The sequence below is a fragment of the Glycine soja genome, chromosome 13, assembly GCF_004193775.1.
Source record: "Glycine soja cultivar W05 chromosome 13, ASM419377v2, whole genome shotgun sequence".
In the NCBI taxonomy this organism is placed as follows: domain Eukaryota; kingdom Viridiplantae; phylum Streptophyta; class Magnoliopsida; order Fabales; family Fabaceae; genus Glycine; species Glycine soja.
In genome coordinates this window covers 29,869,142-29,881,732 of record NC_041014.1, presented here as the reverse complement: position 1 = coordinate 29,881,732, position 12,591 = coordinate 29,869,142, and the positions used below count along the sequence as shown (strand labels likewise).

At 33.3% G+C, this 12,591-nt stretch overlaps 2 protein-coding genes across 9 annotated transcripts; one reads left to right on the top strand and one right to left on the bottom strand.

Moving 5' to 3' along the window:
* Window positions 1–2,130: 2,130 nt before the first annotated feature.
* Window positions 2,131–7,936, top strand: LOC114380839 (transcription factor TGA4-like). Of its 8 annotated transcripts, none has more exons than XM_028339915.1 (9): window positions 2,131–2,286; window positions 3,168–3,377; window positions 3,478–3,552; window positions 4,197–4,256; window positions 4,348–4,425; window positions 4,541–4,604; window positions 5,315–5,592; window positions 6,010–6,237; window positions 7,243–7,936. In XM_028339915.1, the coding sequence occupies exons 2-9, from the start codon at window positions 3,219–3,221 to the stop codon at window positions 7,393–7,395; spliced, it is 1,095 nt and encodes a 364-aa protein (XP_028195716.1). In that variant the 5' UTR covers window positions 2,131–2,286; window positions 3,168–3,218; the 3' UTR covers window positions 7,396–7,936. The 8 variants fall into 8 exon arrangements, with proteins under 8 accessions (XP_028195716.1, XP_028195714.1, XP_028195713.1 ...); XM_028339913.1 differs by having other exon boundaries at window positions 3,156–3,377; XM_028339912.1 differs by having other exon boundaries at window positions 2,131–2,332; window positions 3,156–3,377; window positions 7,243–7,926.
* A 210-nt stretch (window positions 7,937–8,146) lies between these two features.
* LOC114380838 (alanine--glyoxylate aminotransferase 2 homolog 1, mitochondrial-like) lies at window positions 8,147–12,045 on the bottom strand. The gene is made up of 9 exons (XM_028339908.1): window positions 11,685–12,045; window positions 10,971–11,201; window positions 10,449–10,619; window positions 9,981–10,124; window positions 9,685–9,864; window positions 8,986–9,211; window positions 8,698–8,811; window positions 8,515–8,601; window positions 8,147–8,421 (listed from the first exon to the last, which is right to left on the bottom strand). The coding sequence occupies exons 1-9, from the start codon at window positions 11,907–11,909 to the stop codon at window positions 8,378–8,380; spliced, it is 1,422 nt and encodes a 473-aa protein (XP_028195709.1). The 5' UTR covers window positions 11,910–12,045; the 3' UTR covers window positions 8,147–8,377.
* Window positions 12,046–12,591: the final 546 nt, after the last annotated feature.

Here is a 12,591-nt window from a genome sequence, read left to right as displayed (position 1 = left end):
ATAAATTGATTGTGATCGAGGGAGAAATCAACCGTTGTTCATGCGTTCTATATTTAGTCGGTCTGAAGCAGCTTCGCTTTGATTGCAGTTAAGAAAAGAAAACGAATTGTTCACATTTTTATAATTAACGGTGAATTGCTTAAATAAACTTAATAGGAGAATGATTGATTAGGTTGAGGAAGGAAGAATAACCAAAACCCGTAACAATGCTTTGTCAAAGATTGTGATAAAAAAAATAGAAAATTCAATTTTTTAATTTTAATTTATATGTGAAGTTTTTATTCGTGGAACATAATGTGAGGCGAAATTGATGATTTAAATCTTATTTAATAATGATTTGACATATTATTTATTATTATTATTATTTTCTACTATATATATATATATATATATATTTTTTTTTTTTTTGCTGAATGCTTTTCTACTATATTTTAATTACTGAAAGAATGATACATATGGTAAGATATCAATAAACATTAACGTAAAAGAAATCAATAAGCATTAAATATTATGCTTAGGGTGCACACGATTAAATTAATCTCGATAGATACTTGTTTAGTGCTTTAGATGCTTTGATTTATTAGGCACAGATGCTTTTGGAATTTGGTATATTTATCGTGGAGGTCAGGTCAATGGTTAAAAAAGTGGAGTGGGATGCATCGAATCACTAGCCAAGTAGCCTAATAGAAGTACTCAACATTTCGAAAGTCTTCATTAATATTCATATTCCTTAGCCTATCAAATATCTAATCTAACAGAGAGACGTAAGATTGAGTTAAAGAATACATGTTGATTAAATCTATTATTATTTTTGTTTAAAAGTTTTTTACGTTGGAAGTTGAATTCTAAGAAAAAAGTTCTTAAGAATTTATATTTTTTTTAAAATATTATTTTTTAATATCATATGAGAAAAAAAAGAGATTCTATTTTTTTTTCTATATAAGTTAAATCTAAGAATTTAAGTTGGATTTTACTACAAAAGAAAAAAAAATGATAAAAATTCTTACATATTATCTGACATAATGAAACCCAAAAAAGTGATCTAATAACCTTAAATAGGTTGTTTAGGGTAAGTATCTGCCAATTCTGATGATAACAATCTACGCAAGTAGTATGCGATTTCAATAATAGTTAATAGTTAATAACGCTGGGAATGCAAAGGTACAAATATTCGTATTAATTTGTTAATTAGTAATTTAAATAGCATGAAAAGCAACGCATAAAACCAGCCTAATGTTAGGCTGTGTGTATAATGTAAGACACGAAAAGAATATTGAAATGATTAGGTTTTGTCCAATCTCGTGTGAAGGTATGACGTTCCCTTCTACTCTAAACACTGCACCCCACCCTCAATTAATCATATAAAACTCATAATTTCTTGACTTTCTAATATTGTTGGTGGTGCCGTGTTAGTGCCCGCATTCTACTTAAGTTATCATTTGTAAGTAATTTCGTGGATGGTGACACCAATAATAACTTATATTTAACAACTAAGAAGTATAGGTTACCTCAAATAATTATATAAATACAAAACCAACCATGAAATATTATATGATGGTATGCTACATTATTACATATTATAGTATACTATAATAGTATATGATATAAATGTAGCAGTGCCGGCGATGATATATATTCCGGTGGCGTTGAAACAGTGAGGGGAACAGTCACAGTCGTGATCTACCTGGTGCGCACATTAGCCATAGTGGAAACATGACGATGACTGTGACACTTGGTTTGTGAAAATATATTTGACTCTCTGTAGCTCAACACCAACAAGCATTTAACAACAACACATAAAAAAAAGTTCCACCCTCCAATAACAAGACACACACAAAAAAAAACTCCTCTAATACATTTTTTATTTATTTTAGTAACATATTGTTTATACCGAATATTTATTAACTTTACAAATGATTAATTTTTATAAAAAAATCTAATTGACAACCCATAAAATACTATTTTCTTATTAATTACTTTTTTTTCATTCATAGAATTCAATCCAAAACCTCACTGATAAATGAATTGAATAACACTCCAACGAATCATTAACTTATTTCTATCTGTTTGTATATACATAAATAAATAATGTAACCCCATTTAAAAATGGTGGGCTACGTTTCCATTTTTTTATTATATAATAAAAATTGAAGCTAGAGGCTGTCTCTGAAAGCGTCGTCTTCCGAACCAACGCAATGATGGAATGGAAGGGTCTTGCGTTCTTCTGCAGTTCTGATAGCTAGCCATGTTGGCATGAAGATTTAAGCGGGAAAATAATAAGACAACGTATATAACGTTTTCACAAAGTGGCTTTTTTTTTTATTATCACAAGGTTTGGCTTTTTAGTTTTTATTTTACAGTTTTTGTGGATAATTCTATAACTGTCAAGGGAGGAAATTGGTACAGATCAAAGTTTGGTTGTACTTTGCCAACTAAATATCATGACATCAATAGATACTTAGATAGATTGATGCCTTTATTTTTATCTTTGTTTTGAACTACTATGATTACTGGTACTTTTCTTCTGGCAGTTGTTACTTAAAACTTTTGTTGTCTTTGGAAAAAGGGAAACAAAAAAAAGGTAAAAGGGTGGTGCTATGTAGGATTTGGTTTTGTGTTCCTATGTTTACTAAAAATGATGAGGTGGTTTTGCTGCCTTATTAATGGGAAAATCGTACTATAGATTCTGTTGCATAGGCGTTGTCTGTGGCGGTTGTCGTACAAACGTGGCCGCGGTTGGGGAAGAAACTAAAACACGGTTTAATTAAATGAATTATTCGTTTTTTTTTTTGTGATTCTCTTTAGCTTGTGATGTCTGTTTTTTCTTGAGATTTTAAAGTTCTGTTTGTTTATCATGGATTGGTAGCTATTAATTAAGGAATTTCACTCTTCGTCTCTCTCATAGTCACTTTTCTGGTATCAGAAAGGTTGGAACAGTGGCAATTGCATGATCTACTTTGCTACCCTTTTATGTCTTTTTTTGCTTCTTGCTCCTGCTACCCTTTTATTCTTATTTTGTTTTCTCTTTTTCCTTACAAAATTTCTTCAGTTATTAATTTTTTAAGTGAATGTGTTTGGCTTGCAATCTTCAATGCATTTTAAGATTGATTAAGCTTTAATTCATCTTTTTTTTTTTCTGTTTTTCCTGACAGCAGTTTTCTGTATAGGAGTATGTGTTGAATGATTATTGAGTTGCAGCACTGATCAGTTCTTAGAACATGAATTCAGCATCCCCGCAGTTTGTTTCCCCGAGAAGTATGAGTGTGTACGATCCGATCCACCAGATTAGTATGTGGGGAGAAGGCTTCAAAAGTAATGGAAATTTAAGTGCAGCCATGCCTTTAATTGATGAGGCAGACATGAAGTTTGATAGTCAGGTGCAAGTCTATGAAATCCGTGCTTTGTTTCATTGGTAAATAAGATTATAAGGCCTATTCTGCCTACTAACCAAATTCGTTTGTGCTGTTTAATACCCAGTCAGAGGATGCTTCTCATGGTATACTGGGAGAACCTAATAAGTATGACCAAGAAGCTAGCAAACCTACTGATAAGGTAAGAACATGTTATGCAAACTCGTTTTGTCTTGCCCTATCTCTTCCCCAAACAAAAGAAAAGAAAGAAGGCTTATTTCTTGGTAGTATTTTGTTAATTGCAACTATATATACTTCTTTACCGCTGAGAGCAGATGTAAATACTGTTTCATACCCACGTGGTTTCTAATACATTCTGTCAGAGGGTTTTCCCTGACTTCCATAAAATAAAAATACCTGAATTGTCAGCTCAACTTACCTGTAAATGCAGATGTAGATAATTGAGCATTAAAATTTCTAATTTCTTTCGTTGGGACATTTGTCTGACATTAAATGTTTTTTTCATTAAATATGTTGTCATTTTGAAGCTTCAAGTTTTATTCCGTAGGGTGTTGTTCTATAATGTAATGAAGTAATCAAACCATCTAGAATTATGGAGAGTTATTATTGGGAATGTTTTGGCATGGCAAATCACAGCCTTTTCACATTTCTTTCCCCTCCATCTTGAGCTTCATGTATACAATTAGGGTGACAAGTATGTTAGTCCTGCCATTTTGGACTTTGAGGAATCTGTATTCAATTTCAATATATGGCTTGAATTCATACTCTCTTTTATGCCTATATATGGTGGAAACAAATAGGAATCTAATATGGTCAAACATGCAGATACAAAGACGTCTTGCACAAAATCGAGAGGCTGCTCGTAAGAGCCGATTGAGGAAAAAGGTTTGAATGAATATGCATTGATTCGTTGTCTGACACGCAATTAGTGTTTAGATATACTAATGATCATGTGGTTGCTGATATTGCCTTACAGGCCTATGTGCAGCAGTTAGAATCAAGTCGTTTGAAGTTGATGCAGTTGGAGCAAGAACTTGAACGTGCAAGACAGCAGGTTTGGGGAAGATGAGTTAATATACTTGTAGTTTCTCTTGTGGATCACATTATGTTGATCAGCATCTTCCTTCCTTTTCCTCTCACTTTAATATCTTGAGGAAACTAAACTGCAGGGAATGTATATAGGTGGTGGGTTGGATTCTAATCATCTGGGTTTTGCTGGATCAGTAAATTCAGGTTGGTTTGTTATTATGCTATTGCTGCCATATATTTGCATTGCACTTGGAGTTTTTATGTGTCTTGCTATTCCATGTCTTTGTAACTTGATGTTTTAAAATTTTCTTCTGTGGCGAAATCAGTTTTTCCAAATGTGCTTAAATCTCTTACTAATGGACATCTAAATACTAAAATCTTGTTTGTGTCTGCCATCTCAAAATATTAAAAAACATTTTCTTAGTCCTGTAGCAACCTTTTGGTTTAAAATCATAATTAGTTTTAAAATAGAATTTGTTATTTTTCTTCCAAATATCCAGAAAATGGCAGAATGTTTAGAGTCTTGGTATATGCCAGTTGGAGAACTTTTAATATGTATCTTGCATGATATGTGCTGCCAAGCTAGATTATCAGGTCTTATACATTAAAATTGTTATTCCTTTTCTATGTTGGATGTTGTACAAAACCATAACTAAACTGTTGGTAAGTTGAGAAAAATTTGTGTACCGTACACATATCTTGAAAGTGTCTTATACTAGCTCCCAGGCACAACTTTCGGGAATCTTATTGGCAATGCAACTATTTAATTGTTCAGAATTTTTCATGGTGCTATGCAAGCTTAAGTTAGTTTGTTTTGATTGATGTAATATTGTTCTTGGTTTTCCATGAGCAGCTTTTCTTCTTGTGTTATACTCTATTTTCCAATTTGTTCTTGCATTCTAATAATACAATAGTTGCAGGAATTACAACCTTTGAGATGGAGTATGGACACTGGGTGAATGAGCAAAATAGACAAATCACAGAACTGAGAAATGCTTTAAATGCTCATATTGGTGACGTAGAGCTCAGGATTTTAGTAGATGGTATGATGAGCCACTATGCCGAAATGTTTCGCATGAAATCTGCTGCTGCAAAAGCAGATGTTTTCTATGTTATGTCCGGTATGTGGAAAACAACAGCTGAAAGATTTTTCCTGTGGATTGGAGGCTTTCACCCCTCGGAGCTTCTAAAGGTGGTGCCTCATATTTAATAAACGAAAGTAGTTAAAAATGTTTTCATAGAAATATAGAATGTGTATATCTAAATTCAGTCACTGCCTTTGAGGACTTTCTCATTATTATTGAATTTTTATTAATAACTTCTTTTACAGTCTTCTTGAGAGATATAATGGGGGAAATTTGAAACTGCATTCATTTATTACAGTTTTTATACTTTAGGCAAGATCTACTGAAATGCTCTTAAGATTTAGTCATGACTTCTTGCCTTGGTCAAGAATAGCATCTCCACACCTGAATTTGAAATTTTATAAAAATGGATTTATTGAGATGCTTGATGAATTTGAGATTATTTCTATTGCCATATTCAACTATATCATGCTGTAAGCTTGTAATGTACTATGGTGCTTGCTGACACTTTTATTTAATTGCAGGTTCTTGGTCCCCTGATTGAACCCCTGACGGAGCAACAGCGTTTGAATATCTATAACCTTGGACAATCATGTCAGCAAGCAGAAGATGCCCTTTCACAAGGTATGGACAAACTCCGCCAAACACTTGCTGATAGTGTAGCAGCTGGGCAGTTCATGGAAGGAACGTATATTCCACAGATGACTTCTGCAATGGAGAAGTTGGAAGATCTGGTGAGCTTTGTGAAACAGGTAATATATCCTGTTTTCTTGATAGACACTAGTTCTCAATTTAGTAGAAATTTCCTTTACACAACTTGCCATGCTAACAATGGATGCCTCCTGCTGGTTGCAATTTTTATCCAGGTGTTCTATGAAAAAAAATAATTTATGTATGTGTTCTTGTAAATATACTTTCTAATCCACATGTGCTTATTTGTGTGCCTGTCTCTCTGGCTCTACTCACTATAGATCCAAAATAGAAAAGCAACTGTATGGTGTGCTTTAAATATCATGATTGTGTCATATGAAATAGGATCAGATGTTTGGTTATTTTCAATGTATAGTTTTTTGGGTTGAGGGTACTGTTGAAGTGATTTGAAGCTATTAATCTTGTAAAGTCAATGATATTTCATATCTGAACTAGTTGTTATACATCACTCTATATATTGTTCTATAGAGAAGTTGATTTTAAATTTACTTTTTGATGTGTAAAACCCATAATTTGATTCCAACTAGATGACAAATATTTCATAAAATAATTTCCATTCCCAAATTCTTAGCAAGGATAGTCGGATACTGAAACTGAAATATTTTCCATTCTAAAGAAATCCTCAGTAGAAATGAAAAACAACAATTTAATCAATAAATTCAAAGTTTAAAAACATAATTAGTGATTTATGATCTATTTTCAGCATCTCATTACCGTTGGCATTTAATTTCATCTATTACGTTAGCTGTGACTTGTGATTCACTTCAAAAGCTTTACCCATTCATCTTGGTCACTTAGTGCTTGCTAGCCAAATTTTCATTTAGCGTTACCAACTTCCCATTTAGCATTTAGGTGGATTCACTGAGGATGCCTATATAGTGTAAATGTAAGGTCACAAAGTACAGTGATGGTTAATGAATGATACATTAACAGAAACATCTTTGAAGATCATTAACTGCTATATATACACTACCAATTTACAACTTCAAAAAGTTTTAGCTTGGCTAATGAATATTAGAGATTTAACCATGCTCTATGTGAAACAGGCTGACCATCTTCGGCAAGAAACCTTGGAGCAAATGTCTCGAATACTTACAATCCGTCAGGCGGCTCGATGCTTGCTTGCTTTGGGGGAATATTTCCAACGCCTGAGGGCTTTGAGCTCACTGTGGTCTAATAGACCCCGGGAACCTGCTTAGTCTCACAACAAGATTACAAGAGCGCAAACTCATAACATGAACGTGATGTGATGATGAATATGGGTCAGTTTCTTTGGCAAAGAGCATCAAAACCATGTGTCATGAGAGGTCCAGGTTGCTCACATTTTTCCTGCAGTTTTGCGTTATGGAGAAGTTGTAAATATGACTGCTAGCTCATTTTATGCATACGGGCTTGTAAATAAATTGATTTTGGACGCATGGTGTATATCGGATTGTTGCAAAAATGAAATATTTAGAATCTGCCATGAGTCTGTGTGGAAGTTGGTCATGTAAAATTCATATAATGTTATGTTGGGTGTTTTGGAAAATGAATCAACTCTAGACTCTCTTAGTGGACGTAATTTATTTTTTGTGATTGCTAAGAGTAGTTTATTAAAAATATCAGTTGTTATTAGTTTGTTAGAAAGTTGTTAACTCTAATAGGCTCTATATTTAGAGCATTCATACAGTCTTATTGTATCTTTATTCAATCAACTACAAAATGATTTTCTATGATAATCTTCTTCTCTACTCTGGTCTTTATGGTGTGTGGCCACAATATGTTGGTGTTACTTGTCTCGTTCCTTGAAGTTCTGATAGTGATAGTGCTCAACAATATTCATCGTGAATTTCATTTTTCTTGGATGGATACTTGAGTTTCTGTCCAAGATGCTGAGTGAGAAAATATTAATGTGCTGAAGGTTTCTTGTTTTCATTTGATTTTCTATATATACTATTGGGAAACTAAACATACACACCAATCCACTTATTCACATTCAATTTATATTGTCAATTGTTTACAGGATTTTCACTTTGCAATGGGAGCATTGCAGTGTTATTGGTAGTATGTGAAATACACAACAGCAATGAACACACGTACAAAAGTGCAGCTAGCAGGATTTGTTTCCTTATAGAAAATTGGATTGATGATCCACTTGTAGCTAGCAGGATATATAATCATATCTTGATTCCAGGCAGAATCTCACAACTTAGATATAGCATAGTCCAAGGCATCCACAACAAAATCTGCACATCAGGAAGCCAGTCAGTGGACTTCAACAAAGAATCTGGACTCCACAACTTGGTTAAAGAGAGCCAGGACAGAATTTATTTATATACCTGCATCATCTTTGGTGAAACACATTGGTGGCTTGATCCTAAAAACATTTCCATGCAGCCCTCCTTTTCCAACTAGAATACCGAGCTCTACAATTTATAGGAGTAAACAGTTACTATGTTTTGTAGAAATTTTGGAAAAGAAAGCTTCATATGCAATTCTTTTTATTCAACCAAATTTCTTACCTCTGAATCTTTCGTGCAATGCTGTTGTTTCAGCCTTTGCAGGTGTCTTCTCTTTTCTATCGGTGACAAATTCTATCCCCACCATTAAGCCTCTTCCTCTTACATCTCCAATGACTGGACATATATAAAAATTATCAAAATAATCAACAAAATTATGGCATATGTATGTTCTATGTAATGAAGCTTCATATAGATACATAAGAAAAGGCAAATGTATCAAAAAATAAAAATATATCACAACACAAAAGCATGAATCTTTTTGGTATATAAGATTCAAGATAACCGTACTGTCATGTATTTGCATCAGGGATCTTAAACGCTGAATCAAGTGAGAACCAACATCAGCACAATGAGATTGACGCTTCTCCTTGTCAAGAACTCTGAGCACAGCAAGTCCCCCGGCAGAACATACAGGGTTCCCTCCAAAAGTATTAAATTGAAGCTTTTGAGCCATCACACTCGCTATTTCTGGAGTTGTAACTACAGCTGCTAATGGCAAACCATTGCCAATACCCTGATGCATATTAACATGAGGTACAAATCATACAATGGAATTCTAGAAAAGGTACATGAGAGGCACTTAAAAAAAATTGGTCCTATCTGAAGGTAATGCTAGAACAAAATACATAGTATACTGAAAAAACACACAAAAAAAAAAAAAATGAAGCTAAAAACAATAAAAGGAAAAACATGGAATTTTTGCTTAAAAGTTATACAGTAAGAGTGCAACAAGTGAGAAGAATTAATTTAACATTCAACTATATATTAAATGTTTAAGATTGCTTTACTTAAACCTAATCTTAATTATCTATTTATAGTTGTATCATCAAATTAGTTCCTCTAATGGGAACATGCTTCCTATATGCATAAATAATAATGAACCTTACAACAGACTGATGTTGCACTTGAAGTACATTATTAAGGTGTCACTGTCTCCTGCAATTAGTTAAAAATAAAAACTTAGAAAGAAGAGATGAGGGTCTAGACCTTTGCCATAGTAACTATATCAGGAATGACACCCTGTGTCTCAAATCCCCAAAAATGGCTTCCTGTGCGCGCAAACCCACATTGCACTTCATCAGCAATGCAGACACCACCAGCTTTGTGTACAATGTCATAGACCAGTTTTAGGTACCCAGGTGCCAGTTCAACTGCTCCTCCAGCTCCCTAGAAGAAGCCATGACATGAGGAAAAAGTCATAGGAAAACCACACTAAGGTGTGTGTGGCTATAAATACCACTCTGAAGTTTAGAAATTAAACATGATGGATGGATTATACATGCCTGAATTGTTTCAGCTATAAATCCAGCAACTTTTCCTGATGTGCCATAGTCAATATGATCTTGCAATTCTCTGGCGTACCTATTGGCATCTGAGCCAAAGATTCCACGGTATGGATCTGGATTCATGATATGATGAACTTCTCCCTTGAAGAGTTAAATATTGTAAAAAAAAAATTAGCATTCCACATCTTTAATACAAAGTTAATTCATCGTTTACAATGATATGGTTACTGCCTTATAGGAGATATAATGTTGGTTTAGTGGTGAAGGGAGAAGGGAAGGAGGGAGAGTTCGCGGATTCGAATCCCTCAACTAACAAAAACTAATAATACTAACAACTAACATTTGTCAATAAAAAAATCAATGATATGGTTACAACTAGAGTAGCATGGAGTAGGTTACAATGATATACATGTTTGTGTGTTTTTTTGGATACATATATACACGTGTTTGTGTGTGTGGACAAACCTCTGGTATTGGGTATTTCCATGTGTTCATCGCGGTGAGTCCAATTGTACTAGAACTTCCTCCATGATATGCATTCCTTAAGGAAATCATACCCATATTACCAGTGTATAAACGGGCCATCAGCATCGCCAAGTCATTTGCCTCTGAACCAGAATTTACAAAATAAACAACCTGCAATATAAATTGCTTAGTTGAACATCATGTTCCATATTGCAATTGGTTGAATAATCTAGCACACTATAAAGTCAAACATTGCTTTCCACCAATGAAAGCCTTAAGCAGAAGTACTCCAATGTCAAATTTGGCTTTTTGGCCATGCCACATTGCATTATTTATCTTTCTTCATAGACATTAAATTTGGCAAAGGTTTATTAAAATTTGTAAATATTTATGTTAAGAGAAACAGATATAAAATATTACAAATTTTTTATGGGACTGGATCATGTGAAAAATTAATGCAAGAGGATCCTTCCCTTGTTCGGATATAGTAACTGAAACACACATTATGAAGATGAATTTGACCTTAAGGTTTCCAGGCACTTTGGATGCCAAGGCCTCTGCAAAATCAGCTATTGCATGGTGTAGATATATGGTTGTTGTATGCTGCAAGAGTTTACTTTGCTCCATTATAGCATTCAAAACTTCAGGATGGCAATGTCCACAGGAGATAGTAACTATTCCAGCAAAAGCATCAAGATAACGCCTACCATTCTCATCGAATAGATATTGCATCTTGCCCTCCACAATGTTGAGCTACATAAAGTCATAAACAAAAAAATGGTTTTCTCAGTGAGAAGTCCTCTGTATTTTACTAATTTACTTATCGAGAAAAGTCAGTTACACACTTTTTAACACATACTTATGCTTCTTCAAAAAAAAAAAAAACACATACTTATGTATATGTATTGATTGAAATTTGTTAAAATTTACAAAAATAGGTCTCTTTTCATATTTAATAAATTCTACTCCATAATTTATAATTTTGTAATTCTCCATAAATTTTAATGAAAGAGTATCATACAAAATGTATTAAATAATGTGTAGCTATAACTCCTCCTCACTTATGGTGATGGGCCAAATATATGATAGTCCTTGTGGAGACTCATTTTCAAATAATATAATTATTTATACTTCATTTCTTTGACTCAATTTTCACAGAAAGTAAAATTAAGAAAACATAGATAAAAGATTATCATATAGTAACTAATAAAAGGTTGATCAATTTTGGAGACTCACAGGTTTTTGATAGAAGTGGAACAAGGAAGGACCAAGGAACTTTTTCCGTTTGGCAAAAACTTCATCAGCCAAAGGTCCTTTGTATGGCCGTGGTTTGTAATCAAATGGTGGAAGCTGAAGCCTCCGAGCAATATCATTATCACTTGTTGCAGTTGAAGTGCTCAAACAAGAAGAAGAACCAGAAAGCCTCTTACAAACACCAATGCTTCTCTTCACCATCGCCATGTCTTAACCACTTTTAGTAAACACTACTACCTACACCTTTGTCTCAAACTCATCCATTTTGTAATGTTTTGCATGCTATGTCTCACGAATAATTGACATGGAATCTTGTTAATAGAGTGTTAATTTGGATTAGCTAGCCTTAAAAAAAGATTAAGCGGCAATTCATTTTATTTAAGTAATGTAATAAATGATAATGCAAAGTTTAATAATTTTTTAAGTCATCTATTAGATATATATTGCTTTCCATGATTGTGCTAAAGCAAAAAAGAAAAAAGTAGACTGAATAATGTGGTTTTATTGCCTTTTCTTCCCCACTTGGTTGCTTCGTATAATTACACCATCCATCATCGCATTTTATTTTATAATAAAAAGAACTTCAATATGATAATATAATCATATAATGAGTATAATTGCAATTGAAATTGATCGCCCAACTACAACCATCGTCCTGATCGATCTCTAAATAATTTCTTAAAGGAGGCCAAGAATGCTTTGTCTCATTTGTCTTCTTAGCATATTAAAGGGAAAATTTTTAATAAATAAAACACGCCTAATATCATATAATTGAGGTAAGCAAATGTTATAATTATAGCAGCTATAATCAGTCAATAATCACTTACCAACAAAAAAGTTCGTAGCAGCTATGACAACCTATAATCCTAAATATTAAAAAAATAAATTG